Below are 24,820 nucleotides of genomic sequence, written 5' to 3' on the forward strand. Positions count from 1 at the left end.
CTATTAAGTCATATTGTTTTTAGTAAGCTGCCCACTCTTTTTAGGTCTGAGTTGATACATAAAATAGGAAATAATTACCCTACCCTGGAAGACATACTAGACCACAGTTCGGAAATATTTCGAACGATTGAGTTTTGTAAAAATAAGGAAACATATCCTCGGAAGGTGGCTAGTATACCTAAGAAAACATTTCCCCCTAGGTTCATGGGCTCTCCAGATGCTAAAAAACCTTCCACACTGGAAAATTTTCATATCCAGTCTACTAAGATTGGATTTAAGTGTAATTTTTGCCGAACCAATAACCATAACGGTTATTCCTGCAAGTTTTTTCCTTCTCATGCTGCCCGGTTGAGGAGGTGTAAGGAGATTGGCTTATGTAGCAAGTGCTCGAGCCCTTCTCATGCAGAAGAGTCATGTATTTGCAAGGGTAAGGAGTATGGAATGTGCTGGCTATGTAATAAGAAGGGTCACTGTAGAGTGCTGTGTCCTTCTGTTGGGGGTGAATCTACTGCTTCTAATGCTTGTTGGCACTTGAATAGCTCTTCGTTACTGCCTGTTGTTGAGGTTGCCGTCGACAATGGATCTGGTGAAAGTGTATCTTTCAACTGCCTTATCGACACTGGTAGTGAGCGATCCTATTTGTCTGGAAAAATGTTGGATGCCTTTTCTGATATTAATACTCCCATGAGAGATCGTAAGTTTCTGATTAAGACCTTTTTGGGAAAAGAAGTTAAACACTTGAAGGAAGTTAATCTTCAAGTGAGGTTTCCAAATTCATGCCATTCTGTGTTGCTCTTGGTGGATGATGATATGGACCTTTCTTTTCGTGTTCACGGATTGAATTCTGTGGTAGAAGACCTTAAGAAACATCAGGTCAAATTGGCTGCTAATTTCTCGGAGTTGAGAGATGACACTTTGCCTGTATATGGCTTACTGGGTGTGGACGTGCTTAGGTTTTTGGGACCTATGAATTTAAAGGAGTTTAGAGAGGGCCTTGTGTGGGAATTTCCCCAAGGAATGGTTTTGTTTGGTGATCTGGCGGATTTTGGGTCTCCTCCTCCCAAAGACCTGAAAAAGGGGTTGGAATTGAATTATGCTCAAGTCGTCAAGGAACACTCTGTGTGCGACCTCACTCATGTATATTTTACGTTGAACCCCAAGTCTGTGTATACTGATCCGTTCAGTTGTTTTGAGGAGTCTTCTGTTGAGAGGACTGTAGAAAAAATGTTTAGTTTGGAAACCATAGGTATTGTTGATGAGGAATTCAGTGATTTCGATAAGAATATGATTGAGTCCTTTCGCTCCTCCATTCGCTTCATAGATAACTCTTACTATGTCAGTTTGCCTTGGAATGAAGAAAAATTAAAATCGGTGCCTGCTAATCATCAGGTGTCTTTGTCAGTTTTGAATCGCGTATCGAAGAAGCTGACGGAACAGGGGTTGTACGAGGATTATTGTCAGGTCTTCTTAGATCAAGAAAAGGAAGGAATAATTTAAAGGATTGTGGTTACTCCTTCCGATTTTAACAAATACGTATGGATTCCTCATCGACCGGTGATAAAACAGGATTTACAGTGCACGACCAAGATTAGACCGGTCTTCAATTGTTCTTTGAGAACCGGTGGGAAACCTTCTTTAAATGACTGCGCTTATTCTGGTGTCAATATGTGCACTGACATGCTGGATTTGCTTTTGCGGTTTCGGATGAACCAGTATGTTCTACTGGCCGATATTCGGAAGGCCTTTTTAATGATTCGTTTGAATGACGAATGTGACAAAAATAGATTCTGCTTCTTTTTAAGATTGGGTAATGAGTTGATCTGCTTTAGATACAACACTCTTATATTTGGCTTTGTATCCAGTCCTTTCATACTGAGCTACATGGTTCGATATCATGTGGAGAAATACCCTCCTGGTCCTTGCAGGGAGATGCTTTTGGGCCACTTCTATGTGGACAATCTGGTGAAAACTCATAATTCTGCTGAAGTTCTGATGCAGCTGTACTTGGAAGCTGTTTCTGTCATGGGGGAAGGTGGATTTTCCTTGAGGAATTGCTGTAGCAACAATGAAGTGCTTGCTAAGCGAATGTTGCAAGATAACAGTCTCTCCTCCCACGGTTCTGACACTGAGAAGGTATTGGGCTATTTGTATAACCCCTCCTCTGACAAAATGCGAGTAAGTTCTTGCATTGAAGGAAGATCAGTATCCTCTAAGAGGGATATTTTGTCTGTAAATTCCTCTGTTTTTGACCCCCTTGGCTTAATGCTCCCTGTTACTATTAAAGGTAGGATCCTTCTTAGTAAATTGTGGAAGTTGAAAGTATCCTGGGACCAGCCGGTCCCACCCGACATTATGGTTGACTGGGAGAAGTTGTATAAGGTTCTGGTACGTATCGGGGAGCTTGAATTCGACCGTTACTCCGTAGCTTCCGATTCTTCCGCTATGTTGATAGTGTTTTGTGATGCCTCGAACCTGGCCTATGGAATCGCGGTATATTTACATCAGCATGGAGAAGCCAGACTGATATTCGCTAAAGCCAGGGTTGTTCCCTCTGTTAAGAGAACCTTACCCACCTTGGAGCTGTTAGCGGTATATTTATGCATGAAGCACATTTCTGTTCTGGTGAAAATACTCCCTTTGGAAGTGCTCAGTTCTGTGATTATCGCTGTAGATGCACAGGTAGTACTGTCCTGGGTTTTATCTGACAATGTCCATACGAAATGTCAATTCACTCGTAACCGGTTAAAAGATGTAAAAGCGATGGTAAAAAATCTTAGTGATAAAGGTTTGACAGTGAAGTTTAAGTATGTGAAGACTGATGACAATCCTGCTGACTTTGTCACGAGGGGTATGTCCCTGAACAAATTTAAAATGATTTTTACTCGTTGGTTATTCGGGCCTGAATGGTTGAGAGGAGATAACTTGATCTGGCCTAGTTATGACCTGAATTGTCTTAATCCGGCTAGCCAGATGTTGATCAGTACAGTTACTGGTTGTGAACCTGTCTTTCAGGGCAGTTATATAATTGAAGTAGAGAGATTTTCTTCGCTGAAGAAGCTCATTGGAGTTTTGATTGCTGTATTCCGATTTATATCAAAAATGAGAGGTATTGTTCTCGACTCTAGTATTAAGGCGAGATTGTACTTGCTCAGAATGACACAAGGACTGTTCCTTTCTAAGGAAAAGGATTATTTGTCTAAATCTGATGGCGGTGAAGCCCCCCCCCCCTTTGGTTTCTAAATTTAATTTATTTTTGGATGATGAAGGATTGATTCGCTCACGAGTTCGCTCACGAGGTAGAATTGGTAAATCTACTTATTTTTCTGATGCAGTCCTTCATCCTATTCTGCTTCCTAAGTCTTGTCATGTTACAAGTTTGATAATCATGGATTGTCATTTGAAGTGTAAGCATCTGGGAATTGCTGCTACGCTTAGCAAAATCAGAATGTTGGGATTTTGGATACCCAAAGCTAGACAAGCTATTAAAACGGTGATATCTTGTTGTGTCGTTTGCAAAAAATATAACACTCTTTCCTTTAGATATCCCAAGGTTACAAATTTGCCTAAGCATCGGGTTAATTTAGTTAAGCCGTTCTTGCACACCGGGATCGATTTTACTGGCCACTTGTGGGTGCATGAAGGTGATGAAACTAAAAAGATGTATATTTTAATCTTCACCTGTTTTAGTGTGCGAGCTATACACTTGGAACTGTTGCCTGATATGACCACTCAGTCTGTGGTTTTGGCATTTTTGAGATTTTTCAATTTTTATGGGGTCCCTTCTCACATTTATTCGGATAATGCAAAGTCCTTTGTGGCGGGTTGTGACCTTGTTAAACAGGTTTATTTGTCTGACGAATTTAGAGGGACAGTTGATGCCCATCTTATCAAACACCAAACGATACCTTTATATTCTGCTTGGTACGGTGCTGTGTGGGAAAGATTAATTCGAGTTGTTAAAAGTTGTCTTTTCAAGGCTATAGGACGTAGGAAGTTAAGTTATTTTCAACTTTTGACCGTTCTGTCAGATGTGCAAGGATCTGTTAACGATCGGCCCTTGACCTATCGTTGCTCTGATGACTCTGGCTTGGAGGTGATTACTCCTAATGCCTTTGTGCATCCCTTCCATAAAAACTCTGTGTTTTTGTCCTTAGAAGAAGATTGTTTCCTGAATAACCCCCCTAGTAAAGAAGATCTTATTGAGAGTCTGGGATGTAGAGATGAATTCTTGAATCGTTTTAAAAGGCTATGGTATGAACAATATCTCTTGGGTCTGAGGGAGTTGTCGCAGGATCTTTACCAATCTGATTTTGAAAATATGATTAAGCTGGGTGATGTCGTTTTGATAAAAACCCCTATGAAGCCTCGTCCTTACTGGTCCTTGGGAAGGGTGGTTAATCTAACTTCTGGGTCGGATAGCTTAGTTCGGTCAGCTTTAATCAGGAGGAGTGATGGCAGCACTCAGGAACATTCCTTAAGGAACTTGTGTCCTTTAGAACTTTCCATAACCCATTCTCACCAAGCTTCTAACGATGGAGAGGGCAATTCTCTGAGCTCGGGGACTAGTCGGGACAGGGAAAACTTTCAGTCTAGGCCTGTAAGGTCTGTTAAACCTTTAAATGAAAGAAATCCAGAATACGTTTGGTATTAGATTGTTGTTTGAGGATTTTTTCTTTTTGTCTTTTTTCTTTTTAGGGAGAGTGTGGAAATTATCTTTCACCATCTTTCTTTCCCTTTTCTTTCTCCTGTTTCGGTTCTTCCTTCCTTTCTTCTTAACCCCTTTCCTACCCCCTTCCCTGGCTTCCCCCTTTTTCTTTATGTCACCTGACTCCCTTATGCCCGATGATTGGATGCGACGTTTTCGCGCTAAATTGAGGCACGTGTGTGATATTTTGAGTTAAAATAGTCAGTTGTGAACAAGGCTTCGAGGGGACCAGAACGGTCGAACTGTCGGTCTCGGATAAAAAGGGACGCCTGGAATTTACTAAGGCGTTGTACAACTCTGTCTTGACGAGACATTAAATTCGTTGAAAAGAAGAACCTAGTTTTCTAAGACACTTGAAAACTAATACTATTATTGAGAAAAGATAATAGAAGTTTTGAACAGAAGAACCTAGTTTTCTAAGACACTTGAAAACTAATACTATTATCGAGAAAAGATAATAGAAGTTGAAAAGAAGAACCCAGTTTTCTAAGACACTTGAAAACTAATTCTATTATCGAGAAAAGATAATAGATGTTTTGAACAGAATATTCGCCGCAGGGAAGTTTTCGAAGATACCAGAAAACACCAGAATATCCAGCCTCAAGAAATTTCTACCTTGCTGAAAGGACTACGAAAACGAATTTCCAGGAAAAAAAAAAGAAAAAGGGAACTTTAAACAACACAAACTCAAAAATAAAACCAACAAGGAAACGAACTTTCTAAATGTTCCTTTCGTAAAAGGGCGCCCAGAAGCTTCCAGTAAGTGATCCCCTCCTTTTTTCCCCCTTCTTCCTCCTTCTCTATCTCTCTTTCCTTCTATTTCCCTTCACTCTCTCTCCCCCGTTTTGGTTACTACTACAAGACAAGACGCTTGTAAGCCAGATGGACATTTTTGGCAGCCCATAGAGGTCATTACTTTTTCTTTAGATATCTTTGTTAATAAATTCTGTTTCTCCTATTTTTTCTCTTTTTGTTTGTATTTTTTTCCTTCAGTTTCAGAGTTAGTAGTAACGATTAATTGTTTAAGAAGAATTAACTTCCACGGGACAAAGTGGATAATAAAATTTCTTCATATCATCAACACATGACGTCACTTCCGGAAAATGACTTTGCAGTTTTTCGAACTACATGATTTCATTATAAATTGTTTGTATTTTTTTTAAATATGTGTACTACACTGCAGAAGCACCTTATTTAAAATTCATGCTACTCAAAAAATAAATATTTCAAAGTGCAGTTAGTGATTATGCAACACTTGCTTTACAATAAACAAATAAAAAAATTGGATTGAGAAACAGATACTTAATACTAAACAAAAACAGAGATAATACATGTCAGTTTTTTATTTAATAAATTGTAAGGTGAAAGTACAGAATAGTCTAAATAATACTTTCCCCTCTCTATATTAAGAATGGCTTTCTAACTAATAACGTTATTATTGCAGCACTTTCCGTATTCCGTGTGTCATCCCCCACTTCTCCGTCGTAAAACAATGTATGGAATTAAGTAAAAATGAGATCGTAAAAAAGATAGATATGTTTGTTTTCATATTTACAAATTTCAAACCGCGAGTAAAATGTACGCATGATTTTTTTTAAATACAAAACCATAAAAAAATGAGTTGATGTTATTAGAATTGAAATTAAAAAAAACCGAGCGTTCCAACCTGAGAAAAAATAAATGTACGCGCATGCGCAGAAAAAAATATCACCTAATGCTTAATGAACATTTTACATGTTAATTTGCCGAAGTGTGTGCATGCGACATACATGCATATAAGCAAAGTAATTATTCGCTATAAACCACTCTTAGTGCAGGAATTATTATTTCCTGGGAATTTCAGTGTTATGTGACCAATGGTTTAATAGTTTACCTGTTAGATATTTACACACACACATACGTCTACTGTTTTATTTATATAGATTACTTTCAACTCTGTCGATCTTGTTTATTACTGTGCACATTTCATGACGTCAAAAAATAACACAAATATTAAGAGAATGATAATAGAAGCATTTGTGCAGAAGACAAGTAAAAGTTAGGAAAAAGGGGAAAAGATGGTAACGGAGAGCAAGATAAAGGGAGAAGAAAGAGTAGAAAAAGATAAAGAGGAGAAATGGCAAATAAAAAAAATATTTATAATCATTCACCAAAGTGTGTGGTCTTTCAGTTGATAATTTCTTATCTTAATCAACTTAGTCTTATAGGAAGTAGAATTAGTGCGGTACTGTGCCCCTTTTCTTTAAATATGCGTTTACAATACGTTATCTTACGATAAACTTCCAATCTAGGGAGATAATTGTCTCTTTTATAGTAGACACTCAGCAGGGACAGCTGTGCAAGATTTGATCGTCAATGGAAATTCTTATAGTGATGGTGAGAGCGTACAATGCCAACTTATATATTAAGTCTGCTTAAGCCGTCTCTGTGGATATCTTTCTTTTTAGCACAGTAACTCACGTCTTATATATATGTCGGGATAGCAGTGTGTATAGCGGGATTATATACATCACAGAGAAGAAACCATTAGCATTTTCTGTTAATTTCAGTGTTATCTGATCAGTAGTTTAAGAGTTTATCGGTTAAATATTTTCACACAAACACGCATACACACGCACACACATTTACTGTTTTATTTATTTCAAGAATTTTACTTCTTTTTTTCAGTCCAGATAATTCTTTTTTTGTTTAAGCTTATCAACAAGAAATAAGTTAGAAACCATTACAATTAAGTAAAATGTAAGAATATCTGCTTGAGCGTGTGTGCAGCACTAATGGAGAGTGGGAATCCTTTTTTGTTGTTGTTTTTAACCGAAGCTATACTATCAGTTCTGTTAATTTGAGTATTTTTAATACTCAGTTCAGGAGGATAGTGTATTATTTGTTCTGTTGTCATGATACAATACGCCCAGGCATTACATCCACTATTTAAGGAAAGGTAATATAGTATGTTCTGTTGCAAGTAGACATAATTTCCATATATTTACTCATCTTTTGGGGATAGTATAGTATATCTTTCTTTGTCATAATAGCATTTTCCTAGGAGGTATCTTCTCTCTTTTTGGAGGGGGGGGGACTGTAGGTAGTGATATACTAGGTAATAATTTGCTAGTAAACATGTAAACAAAGTACGTAATATATATATATATATATATATATATATATACATATATACATATATATATATATATATATATATATAAACGAAGACCAATGTATAACTCTCTCTTTAAATGTTCACAACAAAAACGAGTCTAGCTACAGCCACTGTTAATTTTTTTCTTTCTCCCTTTGTGTACATAAAACTAAACGGAGCTTCCCTTAGCAGAATATATTTCCTAGAACCATCTGTCTGTAGAACACAGTACCGCGGGCTGTTCCTCAACTCTCTACAACATAGTCATTAAAAGTCAAATGTAAACGCGTTCTTGTTGAGCCGTCTTCTTAAGTAAAAAAAATGATGTAGCAATTTCATTCATCGTAACCAATCATCACGGTCTTGCCTCACCGTCCACCTGCCAAAACTAATTAAACGTTATCCTCGCGTAGACTTTTAGCCTTGATTATGTGTTATTCTTAGTAAAAAATAAATCCATCTGAAAACCTTGATTCCAGTAAACCAACCGGCCCTGGCGGTATTCTATTTATAGTGCTCAAAAAACTTCAACCAGAACTAGCGCCCATCCTTACAAAACTGTTTAAACATTGTCTTAAGCAGAATTGCTTCCCATCACCCTGGAAAATCTCATCAGTTTGCCCTGTATTTAAGAATTTAGGTGATCGCTCATCTCCCTCTCAGTACAGGCCAATAAGTCTCCTATGCATCATGAGTAAGTTGCTGGAATCTGTGTTAAATAAAGAAGTAGTCAACCATCTCAGCAAAAATAACCTTCTTAGTGACACGCAATATGGTTTCTGTTCTGCTAGATCTACAGCAGATTTGCTTACAGTTATATCTCATAGGATTAGCGAATCTCTCGACGGAGGCAACCTTTCTATGGCAATTGCTCTTGGCATCTCAAAAGTCTTTGATAGGATATGGCATAAAGGTTTACTTCACAAGATCTCCAGCTATTGTATAGCTGGAAATGTCTTCTCAATTATAAAATCATTTCTCTCTGATAGGTTCTTAAGAGTAATAGTTGATGGGCAAAAATCAGAAGCTCACAGTATTAATGCTAGAGTCTCTCAGGGTTTCATCCTGAGCCCAACCCTTTTCCTGATCTACATTAATGATCTTCCAAATCACACCCTTACATCATTCGTAGACATTTACGCTGACGACACTACCATCTATGGTAGCACATCTCTAGAAGTGTAAGCCATGTTTAGTTTCATAAAAGTTTCAGATGGTTCGGTGTTTTAAACAATTCTTGATAGGTGACTGGTTTGCAGTAGACAGAACAGTTTCCGATGGTTCGTTGTTCTAAACAAGTTTTGAGAGGTGACTTGTTTGCAGTAGACAGTTCCACAGAGAAAAATATTTTTACCTGGCAGCAGAGCGTAGTTCCGATCTACGGACTTCTGGGTTATGGGCCCAGCACGTTTCCACTGCGCAGCGACAACATCTAAGACCGTAAACGACTAAGTTGTCTCCGATTCTTTCTCCTCTGATCTTGAGCACGTGGTACAATGGCGAAAAAAGTGTCTGGTTACTTTTAATGCATCTAAAACGAAGCTTCTATCTTTACATCATCAGCGCTCTGATCCCCATCTGGTATCAATTGGAATGAATGGCTCTCGTCTTGTGGAGGCCTCATGTTTTGACAAGTTTCTGGGCTTGACCTTACTCCTGATCTGAAATGGAACACGTACATCAAATCTGTTGTCAAGGCTGCTGGAAAAATGATGGGATCCTTCCTTCGATCCAGTAGATATCTCACTGCTGATGCAATTCTCTATCTATATAAGAGCTAGGTCCAAGCATGGAGTACTGTTGCCACATCTGGGCAGGAGCTGCTAGAAAGGACTTATCCTGCCTTGATAGAGTTCAAAATAGACTTCGTAGCCTCATAGGAGATGTCCTTTTTTTCTTCCGTGCAACCTCTATCTCACAGAAGAGATGTTGCGAGTTTGTCTTTGCTTTATCGTTATTTTCATGGCAAGTGCTCGACTGAGCTTTAATCTGTGGTTCCCTATCGCTAAACTTTCACAATAAACACTCGTCTAGCTGAAAACACTATCAATAATTCCCCCACTCTTTATTTGTGCCTAAATATAAACGTAGATTCGACGAGCAAAGCTTCTTTCTTATACGTGCACGCCTGTAGAACTGTCTCCCATTTTCCTGCTTTCCAGCTGACTAATATATGGTTGTGTTCAAGTCAAATGTTAACAAATTCTTGAGAAGCCGTTCCCATTAATTTAACAAATTTACTGAATTCCCATTACTGAAAATTACTATATTGTCCAATTGACTAATGTACACTCTTTAACCCTTACCCTCGAGTGGCCCTGGTGCCTTGATAAGTGGTGATGCCTATGTAAAAAAAAAATCTGTTTTCATATTTGAGTAATCTATTGTTTATTTATTTATTTTCAACGTGCGTAATCGTATCCAATTAATTCCGTAGCATCACTTTTACTCATGGATGTTGGCAACCTTCACGTTGTCCTTTCTGTGAGTACATGATTCTAGAAAGAATCGGGTAAACTAATGCCAATAACTGAGTAAAGTTGGTTAAAAAGAAAATCCCAGTATTTTTTTAATTCTAAATTAAGACGTGTGATTTTATGACGTCACAGAAAGAAAATCGTTATGTGACGTTGGCCTGTAAGCTCTCTCTTTCTCTCTGTGTTCGGATGCTTTGTTTTTCGAAACAGGAATAGGCGAGAGTAAACTCATGTAATGTTTAAAAGAATAAACCATTAAAACCATGACCCCATTGAGAAAATAAGTTGCTTGCGTTTTAATTTTTATTGTCTTACATTATTACATCTGCAAAGACAAGGAATGTCGCAAAAATGTTGGATATTATATAACTTTTACGCCTGTAGTAGTAGTAGTAGTAGTAGTAGTAGTAGTAGTAGTAGTAGTAGTAGTAGTAGTAGTAGTCACAACAATAAAACGATGTCTAAAATCATTTGATATTTTCTTGTATGATTGGATCAACTACTCAATTTCGATTGATAACCTATACCGGAATTTAACCAATTAAAAACATATTTCTCCTGAAGACAAACACATGTCCATAAATCTTATTCAAAGAAGCTTATCAACGCTTTTCAAGCAGTGAGCACAAAGACCGTTAGTAGCCTAATAGACATTCTGAATACAACCAAAATTCTTTCTTGGTGCGCACACTAAACCTGTCTTTAGCCTCTAGCTTTTGGCATCGGCATGTAGACTTAACTTACAAAGATGGCGATATTACAGCACATGAGCTTACTAATGATAATAATAATAACTGTGCTGATATCTCCAACTTCTTTACTTCAAATCTTCCTATTATAATAACCTCTTCCTATTATAAACTATTCCTCGCTTGGATTATTGGATTGATAATAAACATTTTATCGTCCTGATTTTACCATTTTCTTTGTCTTGACTCAAAAACTTTCAAAGTTACCCTTTTCCGTCAAGACACATGAATTTTCAATAACTTTTTTCATTGACTTCTTTCATAACAACATTTATTTACTTGTTTAAAAAATATGAAATAAAGTAGATACTATGTTAGCATAAGACCTAGTCACTTCACAATCACTTTTAGAAATAGACGTCACTGCCAACTTAGCCAACTATTTTCGTACCAACGAGAAATACACAGTTGTTTCTGTCGGGTAAAAAGATGACAATAAATCTGTGAACATAGATAAATTGCCTATACAGTGTTAAATCCTTACAAGGTATTCATAAAAGAAAAACAAAGAGAATTTCATCCGTTTTCAAATCACTTTATTAATTTATTCATTTATAAAAGAAACTAACAGTTTTAATACCGGATTTATAAGGAGTTGATTTGTTATTCGGAATCATATTTCGGATGCATGTTTAATTAAAAATAATCTAATAAAACTTTTAGCAACACCTTCGATGAGTGCTATTTTATTATTTTTACTGTTTTTCGCCAGTGAGTTGCGTTGACACTCTCTGTATAAAAAGTTCTAAATATATATTTTCAAATATTGTTAGTATGGAGAAAATTCATCGACAGAGTTACTTGCCCTTTGCATATACGCTTCGTTTATCAATTATGTTAAAAAATTATAATTAAATAAGGATTTACGCGGTAGTAGTTACGACTATGGACAGTGGAACCACCGTGTTAAGTGAAATCACCAACTACAAGCATTCTTCGATTACTAATAGTGTTTATATGCACATTAAGATCTTATTTACTTATAGCCTGTTGGCGACATCGTAATACAGTAGATGTGTTTAGATGTCGGCTTGAAGCACTAACCTATCAAGCTACAGTGAGGAGCTGTAATTCGGTAAAACTATATATATATATATATATATATATATATATATATATATATATATATATATATATATATATATATATAAGGAACTTTGTTTGTGTGTATGAGTTCATTCCCTGTATACGTGGCAACGGTTGGACCGATTTTTATGAAATTTCACACAAATGTACTTTATCTATTTGACAATATTCTCAGATAATCTATAATCAGAAAATCTTATGAAAGAAGAAACAGGCGATTTTGACAAAAGTTAATACCTTATACAGTTTAACATCATAAATGCATTTGAGAAGTTTTATTATCACACAAGCAGAAAGGTGCGGCATATAAAGTCAACAGTAAGTTTTATGATAACAGGAGTGCGTTCGATATGAATGTTTCTGTTTAAGTTCGGCTTGAAAGTCAACACCAAAGTGTACCTGGATGTACTGAAGAGTATGGTGATCCGCTGGTGCAATCATGTGGCCGCTGGCAGAGCCTGGGTGTGGAAGAAGGACTCGGCGCCGGTCCACAAGCCCAAAGAGACCCAGGCTTTTCTTCAGAAGGAGTGCTACCACTTTGTACCCATCTCTCAATGGACCCCCTCTCCTCCGTCGACATGAACCCGCTGGACTACTTAGCTTTGTCATACGTCGAGAAAATAGATTCTCCCGTCGATTTGACGTATTAGGTTCTGCCACAACAAACTAAATTGTTCCGAAATCCAGACAGATGATTTGTTTATAGTGGTGAAGGTTTGTGTAGAACCAACAACTTTTTGGGGTATTACTGTTAATCTTTGCCGGTGAAAATGATTGCCAGAATACAGAGCATATACTTGACTGCAGGTTTTTACATCAGTTTTCGTTCTCCTAGATGCATGTCAACGAAGACCAGGGGTGCATCTCTCCCAATGAATTAATGCGCCTCCGGATACCAACTTCGAAATTTCTACGACTCGGCGCGGTATATACAGCGGCTAGTCTTCCCAGACGGTTATGCATCTGGTACTGGCCAGGCTCATCGTTGCTTAACTTCGTGATATATATATATATATATATATATATATATATATATATATATATATATATATATATATATATATGCAGCAAAAAAAAGTCCGTACTTGTAATATTTTCAAAAATTGTAAATGTAAGCTAAATTTAATGTAGCTGTTTAAACAAACTATACCTCATTTGATTGACCTTTTATCATCTATAATTTGACCTGTTCGTATTTTACTTTTAATTGAAATATTCTAGTGTTCACGTCAATTTAAAACAAATAACTTCAAATTGAGGAGGTAAAAAGAAAGTCCGCAAAATGTTATTATTATTGCAAATTGTTATTTAAATGTAACTTTACGACATTAATGCAACACAAATACAACAGGAACACAATGAACTAGTTAATATTTAGTAGCATAGCCCTTCTGCAATTTGACAGCCTTCAATCTTTTGGGAATTTCTTGCCTTGGACCATTGGTATTACTAATGGCCCACACCAAAAGTGAACCTCCACCACCTTGCAGCGTTGAAACTGAGCACCTAGGATTAAATTTTTCGTCTTTCCTCTGACGGTCGTACTACCTACCATCACTGCCTTGCCTATTGAACGCGCTTTCGGCGCTAAAAAGCACTTTTGACCAATATGAAGAGGCATGATCTTCATTGCATCTGACGAAGTCCAGACGACGCTTTCTGTTATGTACAGAAATCATTGGCTTGTATATTGCAGCATATCTTTGCAAATTAAATTGTTTTAATCTGTTCTTGACAGTAGAAAGAGAGCACTTTTTTAACAAGATTGCACTGTTGGTGGATTTGGGGAGCCGTTTCAAATCTGTTCCTTAGGCTGCGGATCTTCATAGCATTGTCTTCCCTGTTAGAAGTAACTCTAGTACGACAAGATTTGAGAGCATCACGAACACTGCCGGTGTTTTTGTGTTTTTGCACAGTCTTTCGTATCGTTTTCTCATCAAATTTCAATCTGCGGCCGATTTCTCGATTGGTTAAACCAGAAAGGATTAGGATTAAGGAGCTACTGAAGATCAATACTAATAGTCGCGGCATATGGACTAAATGTTACGTTGTATAACCTGGAACAACAACAATTACGATTAGAGATGCTTTGTTGCCTGTTGATGGATATTTTAAACTGATTAAGGGGCGATAATTTAAGCTGGTTTTAAGCGAATTTGTTGCTGCGGACTTTTTTTTTTTTGGCTCCTCAATTTGAAGTTATTTTTTTTTAATTGACGTGAACACTAGAATATTTCAATTAAAAGTCAGATATGAACAGGGAAAATTATAGAGGCATAAAAGGCGAATCAACTGGGGTATAGGTTGGTTAAACAGTTACCTTAAAATTAGCTTAAATTTACAGTTTTTGAAAAAAGTGCGGATTTTCTTTTTGCCGGCACTGTATATTCATTTTGTGTTGGATTTACATTGAAAACATGTCAGTACAATAACAGAGACAAAGTAATGATCTTCATCTCAATTTAAATAACATAAAAAAATATTTTCATTTTATTTGAAGGGAGCGGCTTTGTTTTATGGCATATCAACCTTTTTTATTTAATGCACTTTTATTTATTTTATTTTTTTAATTTTATTCTTTTATTTTATTTATTTTATTTTTTACAAATATCATAAGAAGATGCATACATTGGGTTCGAAATCAACTCGTCGATTTCATTGCCAGCATGCATTGCACCAATAATGACAGATTGTCAGGTTCTACGAGATGCCATTTTCATCGCAGATTTCTCAACTTTTGCGCGATTTTGCACGTGAAAACCGTGTAATATTTCTTGTTTGCTTTTGTGAAAATGAGGTTCGAAAGCATTCGAAAATGTGCATGAGAAATATGAGACAGTATACAAAAAGTCCTTGATTAAAATCTATAGGTCGGCATTATCACAGGTTGGAGTATCACATGATATACCCCTACGTAATAAGTAAAAGATTAGTTATGAGATATTCGTTACAATACGAGGTAACTATTTTAGAATATGACACTGCAAAACAATAAATAAATCGATAGATCAAAAGAAAGAAAGAACAAAAGATAGGTAGACGCAGATTAAAGACTGGAATAGATAGATAGATAGATAGATACATACATACATACATAGATACATACATAAAAGACTGGGATGTATATATAGATAAATTATAAGGAAATATACGCATGAGGAGAGGGGGTAAACACAGAATCAGTTATGCAAAAAAAGTCATATATATATATAAATATATATATATATATAAATATATATATATAAAAATATATATATAAATATATAAATATAAATATGTATATATAGATATATATATAACAATATATATATTTAAATATATATATATAAATATATATATAAATATATATATTTAAATATATATATGTATAAATATAATTATAGAACTATAATTATATAAATAAATATATATATATATATTGAGAGAGAATATGTATATATAGATATATATATAACAATATATATATTTAAATATATATATATAAATATATATATAAATATATATTTAAATATATATATGTATAAATATAATTATAGAACTATAATTATATAAATATATATATATATATATATATATATATATATATATATATATATATATATATATATATTGAGAGAGAATGATTAGAGTAGAGAAATACATAAAGGATTAATGAAGTCAATGAAATAAATACAGAGGAAGAAATAAAAAAAAATACACGAACGACAGGAACAAAAATAGAATAAGAAAGGGAAAGAGAATATGTGGCAATATAGAAAGGGGAAAGAAGAGAGGAATACAATAAATCGAAGAAAGGATTTTTAAAATTATGATCAAATAAAAAATTATGATCAAATAAAAAATTATGATCAAATAAAAAATTATGATCAAATAAAGCACAAAATTTTAGAATTGTTAAACGAGCGAAAATGTATTTCAATATTAATATTTGTTTTTTATTGCGATGGGATTGAGCGTCGTCAGTTGTCAATGCGTGATGGCAGGTAGTTAAGCTGTATTTGTTTTTCTTGTTTTCATATAAAAATTTATCCCTTTCGATTTTTGATAGTATTTCCATTTTTCTTCTTTTTGTCCCCAGGATCAGATTTTAAAATTAATTAAAATTAATAAATAAAATAATTAAAAAAAAATCTAAAAACAATTTTTTTTATTATTTTTTACTTCGACGAATTTAAAATCCAAAAATCCAATTGAAACTTTTTTTCGTGTGAAGGTCTTGACAGTCTGCAATATAGAAAAAAAACAATGTATATACTTTGGGAAAATTGTTGCTTTTAAAATACACTCTCTTTTTTAGATATAAAAAAGTATTTCTTTTTACAAATATATTCAATGTTATTCTTTTGTATTTTGTAATAATCAGTTATAAGTTAGCTGCGTTATAAGTTATCTCCCCTTATGAAAACAACCAACACGCCAGAAAAAGAAATTATTCCTTTTCTCTTTATCAAACAATGCAGACATGTAAAATCTAGCAAACGAAAGCCACTCATGAGCATCTTGCTTATTTAAAACTTCATTTGACTATATTAAAATATCATTATGTAATAATTACTTTTTCTCCATTTCTTGTTTTTTGGGGATTTTTTTTTTCAAGGTTAATATTTATATTTTTACAAAGTTTCCACTCATGTTCCATACGCCCTTTTTCGAGGATAATTGTTGGGTTTTTTTTACATGGGGGTCACCATTTATCAAGGCCCAGGAGGCACTCAGGGATAAGGGTTAATGGGTATACATTTATCATTGTGATTTTAGCGTAGTAAACATTAGGGGAAATTTTATAACTTGGATTACTTAGTGGATGGTTCAATAAAAACTTGTTCACGTTGGACTTGAAGACAATCAGATTGTAGTCAGCTGGAAAGCAGGCAAATTGAATAGAGTTCCGCAGGCGAGCAGTTCTAAGAAAGAAGCCTGTTCATGGAATCTACGTTTAGGTGTAGGCACAGATAAAGAATGTGGGAAATTGTTGATAGTGGTTCTGGCTAGACGAGTGTTTTCCGTGAAAGTTTGGTGAAGGGGCACCATAGATTGAAGTTCAGATGAGCACCTACCATGAAAGTAACGACAATGCAGGGATATGCCCGCTACGTCTCTTCTGTGGGAAAGAGGTTGCAGGGAAGAGAATAGGGACGCCACCACTAAGCTAAGAAGTCTATTTTGAACTCTGTCAAGACAGGATAAGCTGCTTCTAGCAGCTCCTGCCCAGATGTGGCAACAGTACTCCATCGTTGGCCGAACCTGACTTTTATATAGGTAGAGAATTCCATCAGAAGTGAGATATCTACTGGCGCGGTAGAAGGATCACACCATTTTTCCAGCGACTTTCGCAATGGATTTGATATGTTCCATTTCAGATCAGGAGTAAAGGTCAAGCTCAGAAGTCAAAACATGAAGCCTCCCCAAGACGAAAGTCATTCATTCCAATTGATACCAGATGGGCAGCAGAGCGTTCATGATGTAAGGATATAAGCTTCGTTTTAGATGTATTAAAGTAACCAGCCACTGTTTCCCCATTTTACCACGTGTTCAAGATCAGAGAAGAGAGAGTCAGAAAGAACTTGGTCGTTTACGGTCTTCGAAGTACTATCATAGATGGTAGTTTCGTCAGCATAAATGTCTACGAATGATCTAAGGATGTGGTTTGAAAGATCATTGAGGTAGATCAGGAAGAGAGTTGGACCCAGGATGGACCCCTGAGGGACTCCAGCATTAATACTGAGAGCTTTTGATTTCTTCCCATCAACCACTACTCTTAAGAACCTATCAGAAAGAAAAGATTTAATAGTTGAGAAGACATTTCCAGCTATAACATGACTGAAGATCCTGTGAAGTAGACCTTTATGACATACCGTATCAAAGGCATTTGATATGCCAAGAGCTTGAGATTAAGCCTCCGTCGAGAGATTCGCTAATCTTATGATATAAATGTAAGCACATCAGCTGTAGATCTAGCAGAACAGAAACCATATTGCGTGTCACTAAGAAGCTTATTTTTGCTGAGATGGTTGACTACTTCTTTATTTAACACAGATTCCAGCAGCTTATTCATTATGCATAGAAGACTTGTTTGTCTGTACTGAGAGGAAGATGAGCGATCACCTAAATTCTTAAATACAGGACATACTGATTAGATTTTGCAAGGTGTTGGGAAGCATTTCTCCTTAAGACAACGCTTAAATAACTTTGTAAGTATGGGCGCTAGTTCCGGTTGAGGCCTTTTGAGCACTATAATTGGAATGCCGTCAGGGCCCGTTGCCTTACTGGAATCAATGTTTTTGCTTAGCTTGGCAAAATCACATACAGATATTTGTATGTCACATAGCATTTTTCCTGATATACAAGGAAATACTAGGGGTTGGTGGCCTTTGTCGTAAAGATAATATTACCTGCAAAGTTCTTGGCAAAGAGATTGACTTTGTCTGATGCTGACGAGATTACCTAAGGTCCATTGCTGATAGTTGGGATAGAGCACACACTTCTCTTGAGGATTCTGTTTGCTACTTACCAAAACTGGTGGGAACCAAGTCGCTGCTAAGCTACCTTGGACTTGAAGGACTGAGCATACAACTCTCTTGCTTTCTGTATTTCTTTAAATAACACTAGTTTCTGTATTATACTAGACAACCCCTGACCCATTGAATAATAATTTATCTATCTATCTATCTATCTATCTCTCTCTCTCTCTCTCTATATATATATATATATATATATATATATATAGAGAGAGAGAGAGAGAGAGAGAGAAAGTTCACTCTTTTAAAAGCACTGTATATGGTAATTTATATTTAAATGTTTTTTTAAGACTGGATAAGTGCAAGAATTCTTTTTAATAAACATATTTGTTGTTCAATAAAATTAAATTCTTTCGAATTCTTATAATGAGGGATTCTTTTTCAAGAAGTGTGTTTTTGAGATCTTTCGTGCCATGCTGGTGTTAAGACTTGACGCCTCTTCAGATGGATTTCGAGGTTGAGGTTTTAAAGTCCAATACATTCTAGGCGCCGGTTGTGCACATGTACGAAAATATATAGAAAATCTACTGTTTAAAAGCAGTTTATATGGTAATTTAAATTTTTAGGGTTTTTTTAAGATCAGACAGGTCTAAGACATTTTTAACAGATATATTTGTTCATTAAAATTGAATTATTTCGAATTTGAATTGTAGAAAAGTTATACCGCCTTGTAAATATCTTGCTATGGGAGAAAGCCCTTACAAAAAATCCGGTTTGGAGTCCCGATACGCGGATAATGAAGCACTGCAACACCTTTCTGACAACTCTTACAACTGCGCTGGGTCCGACCGTATTAACTTCTCTTTCCGTCAGACTTTGTCTGCAACACCGAGAGTTGGGGACCCTGGTAACTGGGCAAATAAAAAGCCTCCTAATAACCCGCCTAGACCTGTCTCAGGAGATGCAACTCTAGCTTCAACTTTACAGCCACTGCAGACGCGGCAGTGCACCAGACTAGTGCCATCTAGATTAAATGTTTTTGTGTATGTTTTTTTTAAATTAAACTGGGGGAGAAATTACGTTGTGTTTGTTTTTTTAAGTGAAATTTGGAAAACAGACATATTTTTGTGTTTGTTTTTTTCTTAAGTGAAATATGGAAAAAATAAAATGACATGTTTTGTGTTTGCTTTTTAATTGAATTATAGAAAAAAATAAAATTACATGTTTTTGCGTTTGTTTTTTTTTAAGTGAAATTGGGAAAAAAATGACATGTTTTTGTGAAATTTGGAAAAAAATGACATGCTTTTGTGTTTGTTTTTTTAAATAAAATTGGGAAAAAATAAAATAACATGTGTTTGTGCTTGTTTTTTTAAGTTAAATTGGAAAAAATGACATGTTTTGGTTTGTTTGTTTTTTAAGTGAAGTTTTTGTGTTTATTTTTTAAGTGCAATTGTGAAAAAATGACATGTTTTTGTGTTTGTTTTCTTAAATGAAATTAGGAAAAAATGAAATATTTCGCGTTAGTTTTTTAAGTGAAATTAGGAAAAATGACATGTTCTTGTGTTTGTTTTTTAAGTGAAATCGGGGGAAAATTACATGTTTTGTATTCGTTTTTTTAAGTGAATTTGGAAAAAATGACATGTTTTGTATTCGTTTTTTTAAGTGAAATTAAAAAAAATGGCATGTTTTTGTATTAGTTTTTGAAGTAAAATTGGAAACAATAAAATGATATGTTTTGTGTTTGTTTTTTAAGTGGAATTGGGGAAAAATGACATGTTTTTGTTTGTTTTTTTAAGTAGATAGGGATAAATGATATATTTTTGTGTTGTTTCTTGAAGTAAAATTGGGAGAAAAAATCATATGTCTTTGTGTTTGTTTTTAAGGGAAATCAGGGGAATGAATGACATGTTTTGTGTTTGTTTTTTAAGTAAAATTGGAAAAAAATAAAATGTTTTTATGATTTTTTAAGTGAAATTGGAAAAAATGACATGTTTTGTGCGTGTTTTAAGTCTAAAAAATAAAATGATATGTTTTGTGTTTGTTTTTAATTGAAACTGTGAAATTTATGACAAGTTTTTGTGTTTGTTTCTTGGGGAAAAATGGCACGATATTGTGTGTCTTTTTTAAGTGAAATTGGAAAAAAATAAAATGACCTGTTTTATGTTTATTTTTTTTTTAAGTTAATTAAGGAAAACATCACATTTGTTTGTTTTTAGAAGTGAAATTGGGAAGAAAATGACGTGTTTTATGTTTGTTTTTTTAGTGAAATTGGTTTTTTCAAGTGAAATTGGGAAAAAATGACATGTTTTTGTGTTTGTTTTTTAAGTTAAATTTGGAAAAGAAATGACATGATTTGTGTTTGTTTTTGGAAGTGAAATTGGGAACAAATGAAATGCGTTTATTTTTTTTTTTAGTGAAATTTGAAAAAAAATGACTTGTTTTGGATTGTTTTTTTACGTGAAATTGGGAAAAAAATTATATGTTTTTGTGTGTGTTTTAAGTCTAATTAGAATAAAATAATGTTTTTTAAGTGAAATTGGGAAATTAATGACATGTTTTTGTGCTTGTTTTTTCAAGTAAAATTGGAGGTGGGGAAATGACATGATATTATGTTTGATTTTTTAAGTGACATTGGGAAAAAATAAAATGACGTGTTTTATGTTTGTTTTTTTTAAGTTAAATAAGGAAAACATCACATATTTTAGTGTTTTGTTTTTGAAGTGAAATTGGGAAGAAAATGACGTTTTGTGTTTGTTTTTTAGCGAAATTGGTTTGTTTTTTCAAGTGAAATTGGGAAAAATGACATGTTTTGTATTTGTTTTTAAGTTAAATTTGGAAAAAATAACATGATTTGTGTTTGTTTTTTGAAGTTAAATTGGGGAAAAAATAAAATGTTTTTATTGTTTTTTAAGTGAAATTGGGAAAAATGACCTGTTTTTTTGTTTTTTAAATGAAATAGGGAAAAATGACCTGTTTTTTTGTTTTTTAAATGAAATAGGGAAAAATGACACGTTTTGGGGTGTGTTTTAAGTCTAATTAGAAAAAAATAAAATGAAATGTTTTTGTTTGTTTTTAAGTGAAATTGGGAAATTAATGATATGTTTTTGTGTTTGTTTTTTAAGTAAAATTTTGGGGAAAACGACATGATATTGTGCTTGTTTTTTAAGTAAAATTGGGAAAAAAATAAAATGACGTGTTTTTATGTTTGTTTGTTTTTTAAGTTAAGTAAGGAAAAAAATCACATATTTTGGTGTTTGTTTTTTGAAGTGATATTGGAAAGAAAATGACGTGTTTTGTGTTAATTTCTTTGTGAAATTGGTTTGTTTTTTTAAGTGAAATTTGGGAAAAAAATAGCATGTTTTTGTGTTTGTTTTTTAAGTGTAATAGGGAAAAATAAAATGACATGCTTTGTGTGTTTATTTTTGAAGTGATATGTGGGAAAATGACGTTTTTGTGGGGGGTTTTAGGGAAATTGGGGAAAAATAAAATGACATGTTTTTGTGTTTTTTTAAGTGAAATTGGGAAAAATAAAATGACATGTTTTTGTGTTCGTTTTTTTAAGTTAAATTGGGAAAAATAACATGTTTTTGTGTTTTTTCGAAGTGAAATGAGAAAAAATAAAATATCATGTTTTGTGTTTGTTTTTCAAGTGAAATTGGAAAAAATTACATACTTTCTGTTTGTTTTTTAAGTAATTGGTAAAAAATAAAATGACATGTTTTTGTGTTTGTTTTTGAAGTAAAATTGGAAACAATAAAATGAAATGTTTTTGTGTTTGTTTTTAAGTGAAATTCGGAAAAAATGACATGATATTGTATTTGTTTTTTTGAAGTATAAATGAAAAAAATGAAATGTTTTATTGTTTATGTTTAAAAATGAAATTGGGAAAAATTACATATTTTGTGTTTGTTTTTGTAAGTGAAATTGGAAAAAATAAAATGACATGTTTTTGTTTTTGTTTTTTGAAGTAAAATTGGGAAAAAATGAAATGACATGTTTTTAAGTTTGTTTTGTAAAGTAAAGTTGGGTAAAATAAAATGACATGTTTCGTGCTTGTTTTTTTAATTGAGATTGGGGAAAATGAAATATTTTTCTGTTTATTTTTAAGTGGAATTGGAAAAAATAACACAGTTTTGTGTCTGTTTTTTTAATTGTAATTGGGATAAAACTGACATATGTTTGTGTTTGTTTTTGTTAAAGTGAAATTGGAAAAAATGCCATGTTTTGTGTTTGTATTTTTAAGTTACATTTAGAAAAAATAAAATTACATGTTTTTGTGTTTGTTTTTTTAAGTGAAAGTGGGAAGAAATGACGTTTTAGTGATTGTTTTTTTTTAAGGAAAATTGTGGGAAAAATAAAATGATATGTTTTTGTGTTTGATTTTTGAAGTGAAATTGAGAAAAAAATTACATGTTTTTCTGTTTGTTTGTTTTTTCTGTGAAATTATGACAGAATGACATGTTTTTATGTTAGTTTTAAAGTAAAATTGGAACAAAATAACATGTTTTGTGTTAATTTTTCGAAGTGAAATGAGAAAAAAATGTCATGTTTTTGTTTTTTAAGTGAAATTTGGAAAACATTGGCATGCTTTCTGTTTGGTTTTTGAGGTGTAATTGGGAAAAAATAAAATGACATGATTTGTGTTTGTTAGTTTAAGTGAAAGTGGGGGAAAATGAGATGTTTTTGTGGTTGTTTATTTTTAGGGGAAATTGGAAAACATAAAATGACATGTTTTTGTGTTTGTTTTGTAAGGTAAAATTGGAAAAAATAAAATGACATGTTTTTGTATTTGTTTTTTGAAGTAAAATTGGAAACAATAAAAGAACATATTTTTGTGTTTGTTATTTTAAGTGAAATTAGGAAGAACGCCATGATATTGTGTTTGCTTTTTAGTGAAACTGAAAACAGTGAAATGTTTTTGTGTTTGTGTTTAGAAATGAAATTGGGACAAAATTACATGTTTTTGTGTTTGTTTTGTAGAGTAAAATTGGGAAAAAATAAAATGATATATTTTTGTGTTTATTTTTTAAGTGAAACAGGGGAAAAATAAAAGGATGTGTTTTCGTGTTTGTTTTTTAAATGAAATTAGGAAAAAAATGACATGTTTTGTGTTTGTTTTTAAGTGAAATTGGAAAAAGTTGCATGTGTTTGTGTTTGTTTATTTTTAAGAAAAATGGGGAAAAATTAAATGACATATTTTGTATTTGTTTTTTTAAATGAAATTGGGGAAAAATAAAATTCTCTGTTTTCATTTTTTTGTTTTTAAGTGACATTGTGAAAATGACATGTTTTTTTAATTGGAACTGGGAAAGAATGGCGTTTTTGTGTTTGTTTTTTAAGTAAGATTGAAAAAAAATTAAATGACATGTTTTTGCGTTTTTTTAAGTGCAATTGATAAAAAATAAAAGTATATGTTTTTTGTTTGTTTTTTTCAAGGGAAATTGGGAAAAAATAAAATGACATATTTTTGTGTTTGTTTTATCAAGGCAAATTGGGGCAAAACGGCATATTTTTGTGTGGATTTTTGAAGTAAAATTGGAAAAAAATACATGTTTTTCTGTTTGCTTATTAAGTTAAAATAGGAAAAACTAAAATAACATATTTTGGTGTTCGTTTCAGACGTGAAATTAGAAAAAAATGACATATTTTTGTGTTTGTGTTTTTTAAGGCAAATATGGAAAAAATGATGTTTTTGTGTTTGTATTTTGCAGTGAAATTTGGGAAAAATGACATATTTTTGTGTTTGTTTTTTTACATGAAATTAGGGAAAAATTTCATGGGTTTGTGTTTGTTTTGTTAAAGTCAAATTGGGAAAAATGGCCGGGTTTTGTATTTGTTTTTAGTGACATTTAGAAAAAATAAAATGACAGGTTTTTGTGTTTGGTTTTAGAAGTGAAATTGGTAAAAAATGACATGTTCTTGTGTTTGTTTTTCCAGTGAAATTGGGAAAAAATGACAGGTTTTTGTGCTTGTTTTTTTTCAAGGGAAATTGGTAAAAATAAAATGACATGTTTTTGTGTTTGTTTTTTTATGTGAAATTGGGAAAAAATGTCCTGTTTTTGTGGTTGTCTTTTAAGTGAAATAGGAAAAAATAAAATGACATGGTTTTGTGTGTGTGTGTGTGTGTGTTTAAGTAAAATTAGGAAAAAGTGAGATGTTTTTGTGTTTTGTTCAGTGAAATTAGAGAAAATGACATATTTTCTGTTTAT

The 24,820-nt window shown here is 33.4% G+C and overlaps 2 protein-coding genes across 3 annotated transcripts in view; one reads left to right on the forward strand and one right to left on the reverse strand.

Moving 5' to 3' along the window:
- Positions 1-1,665: 1,665 nt before the first annotated feature.
- Positions 1,666-23,889, forward strand: LOC145247816 (uncharacterized). Its single transcript, XM_080109446.1, has 4 exons — positions 1,666-3,211; positions 3,333-4,602; positions 19,325-19,518; positions 23,879-23,889. The coding sequence occupies exons 1-4, from the start codon at positions 1,666-1,668 to the stop codon at positions 23,887-23,889; spliced, it is 3,021 nt and encodes a 1,006-aa protein (XP_079965572.1).
- Positions 16,286-24,820, reverse strand: part of LOC145248007 (ciliary microtubule associated protein 1A-like) — a 95,715-nt gene continuing 87,180 nt past the window's right edge. For both annotated transcript variants that reach the window (XM_080109697.1, XM_080109698.1), the window contains exon 6: positions 16,286-16,377. The gene's annotated coding sequence lies outside the window, so the exon portion shown is untranslated. The remainder of the gene's footprint in view (positions 16,378-24,820) is intronic.

Source organism: Euprymna scolopes, chromosome 26, assembly GCF_053919585.1.
Source record: "Euprymna scolopes isolate OS-2025 chromosome 26, ASM5391958v1, whole genome shotgun sequence".
NCBI lineage: Eukaryota > Metazoa > Mollusca > Cephalopoda > Sepiida > Sepiolidae > Euprymna > Euprymna scolopes.

Excerpts from the sequence above, each read along its gene's own strand:
- LOC145247816 (XM_080109446.1), top strand. The coding sequence starts at position 1,666 with ATGTGCACTGACATGCTGGATTTGCTTTTGCGGTTTCGGATGAACCAG. Across the intron at positions 3,212-3,332 it reads TTTGTCTAAATCTGATGGCG|TCCTTCATCCTATTCTGCTT; the intron begins GTGAAGCCCCCC and ends TTTCTGATGCAG. Across the intron at positions 4,603-19,324 it reads TTTCAGTCTAGGCCTGTAAG|AAAAGTTATACCGCCTTGTA; the intron begins GTCTGTTAAACC and ends TTTGAATTGTAG.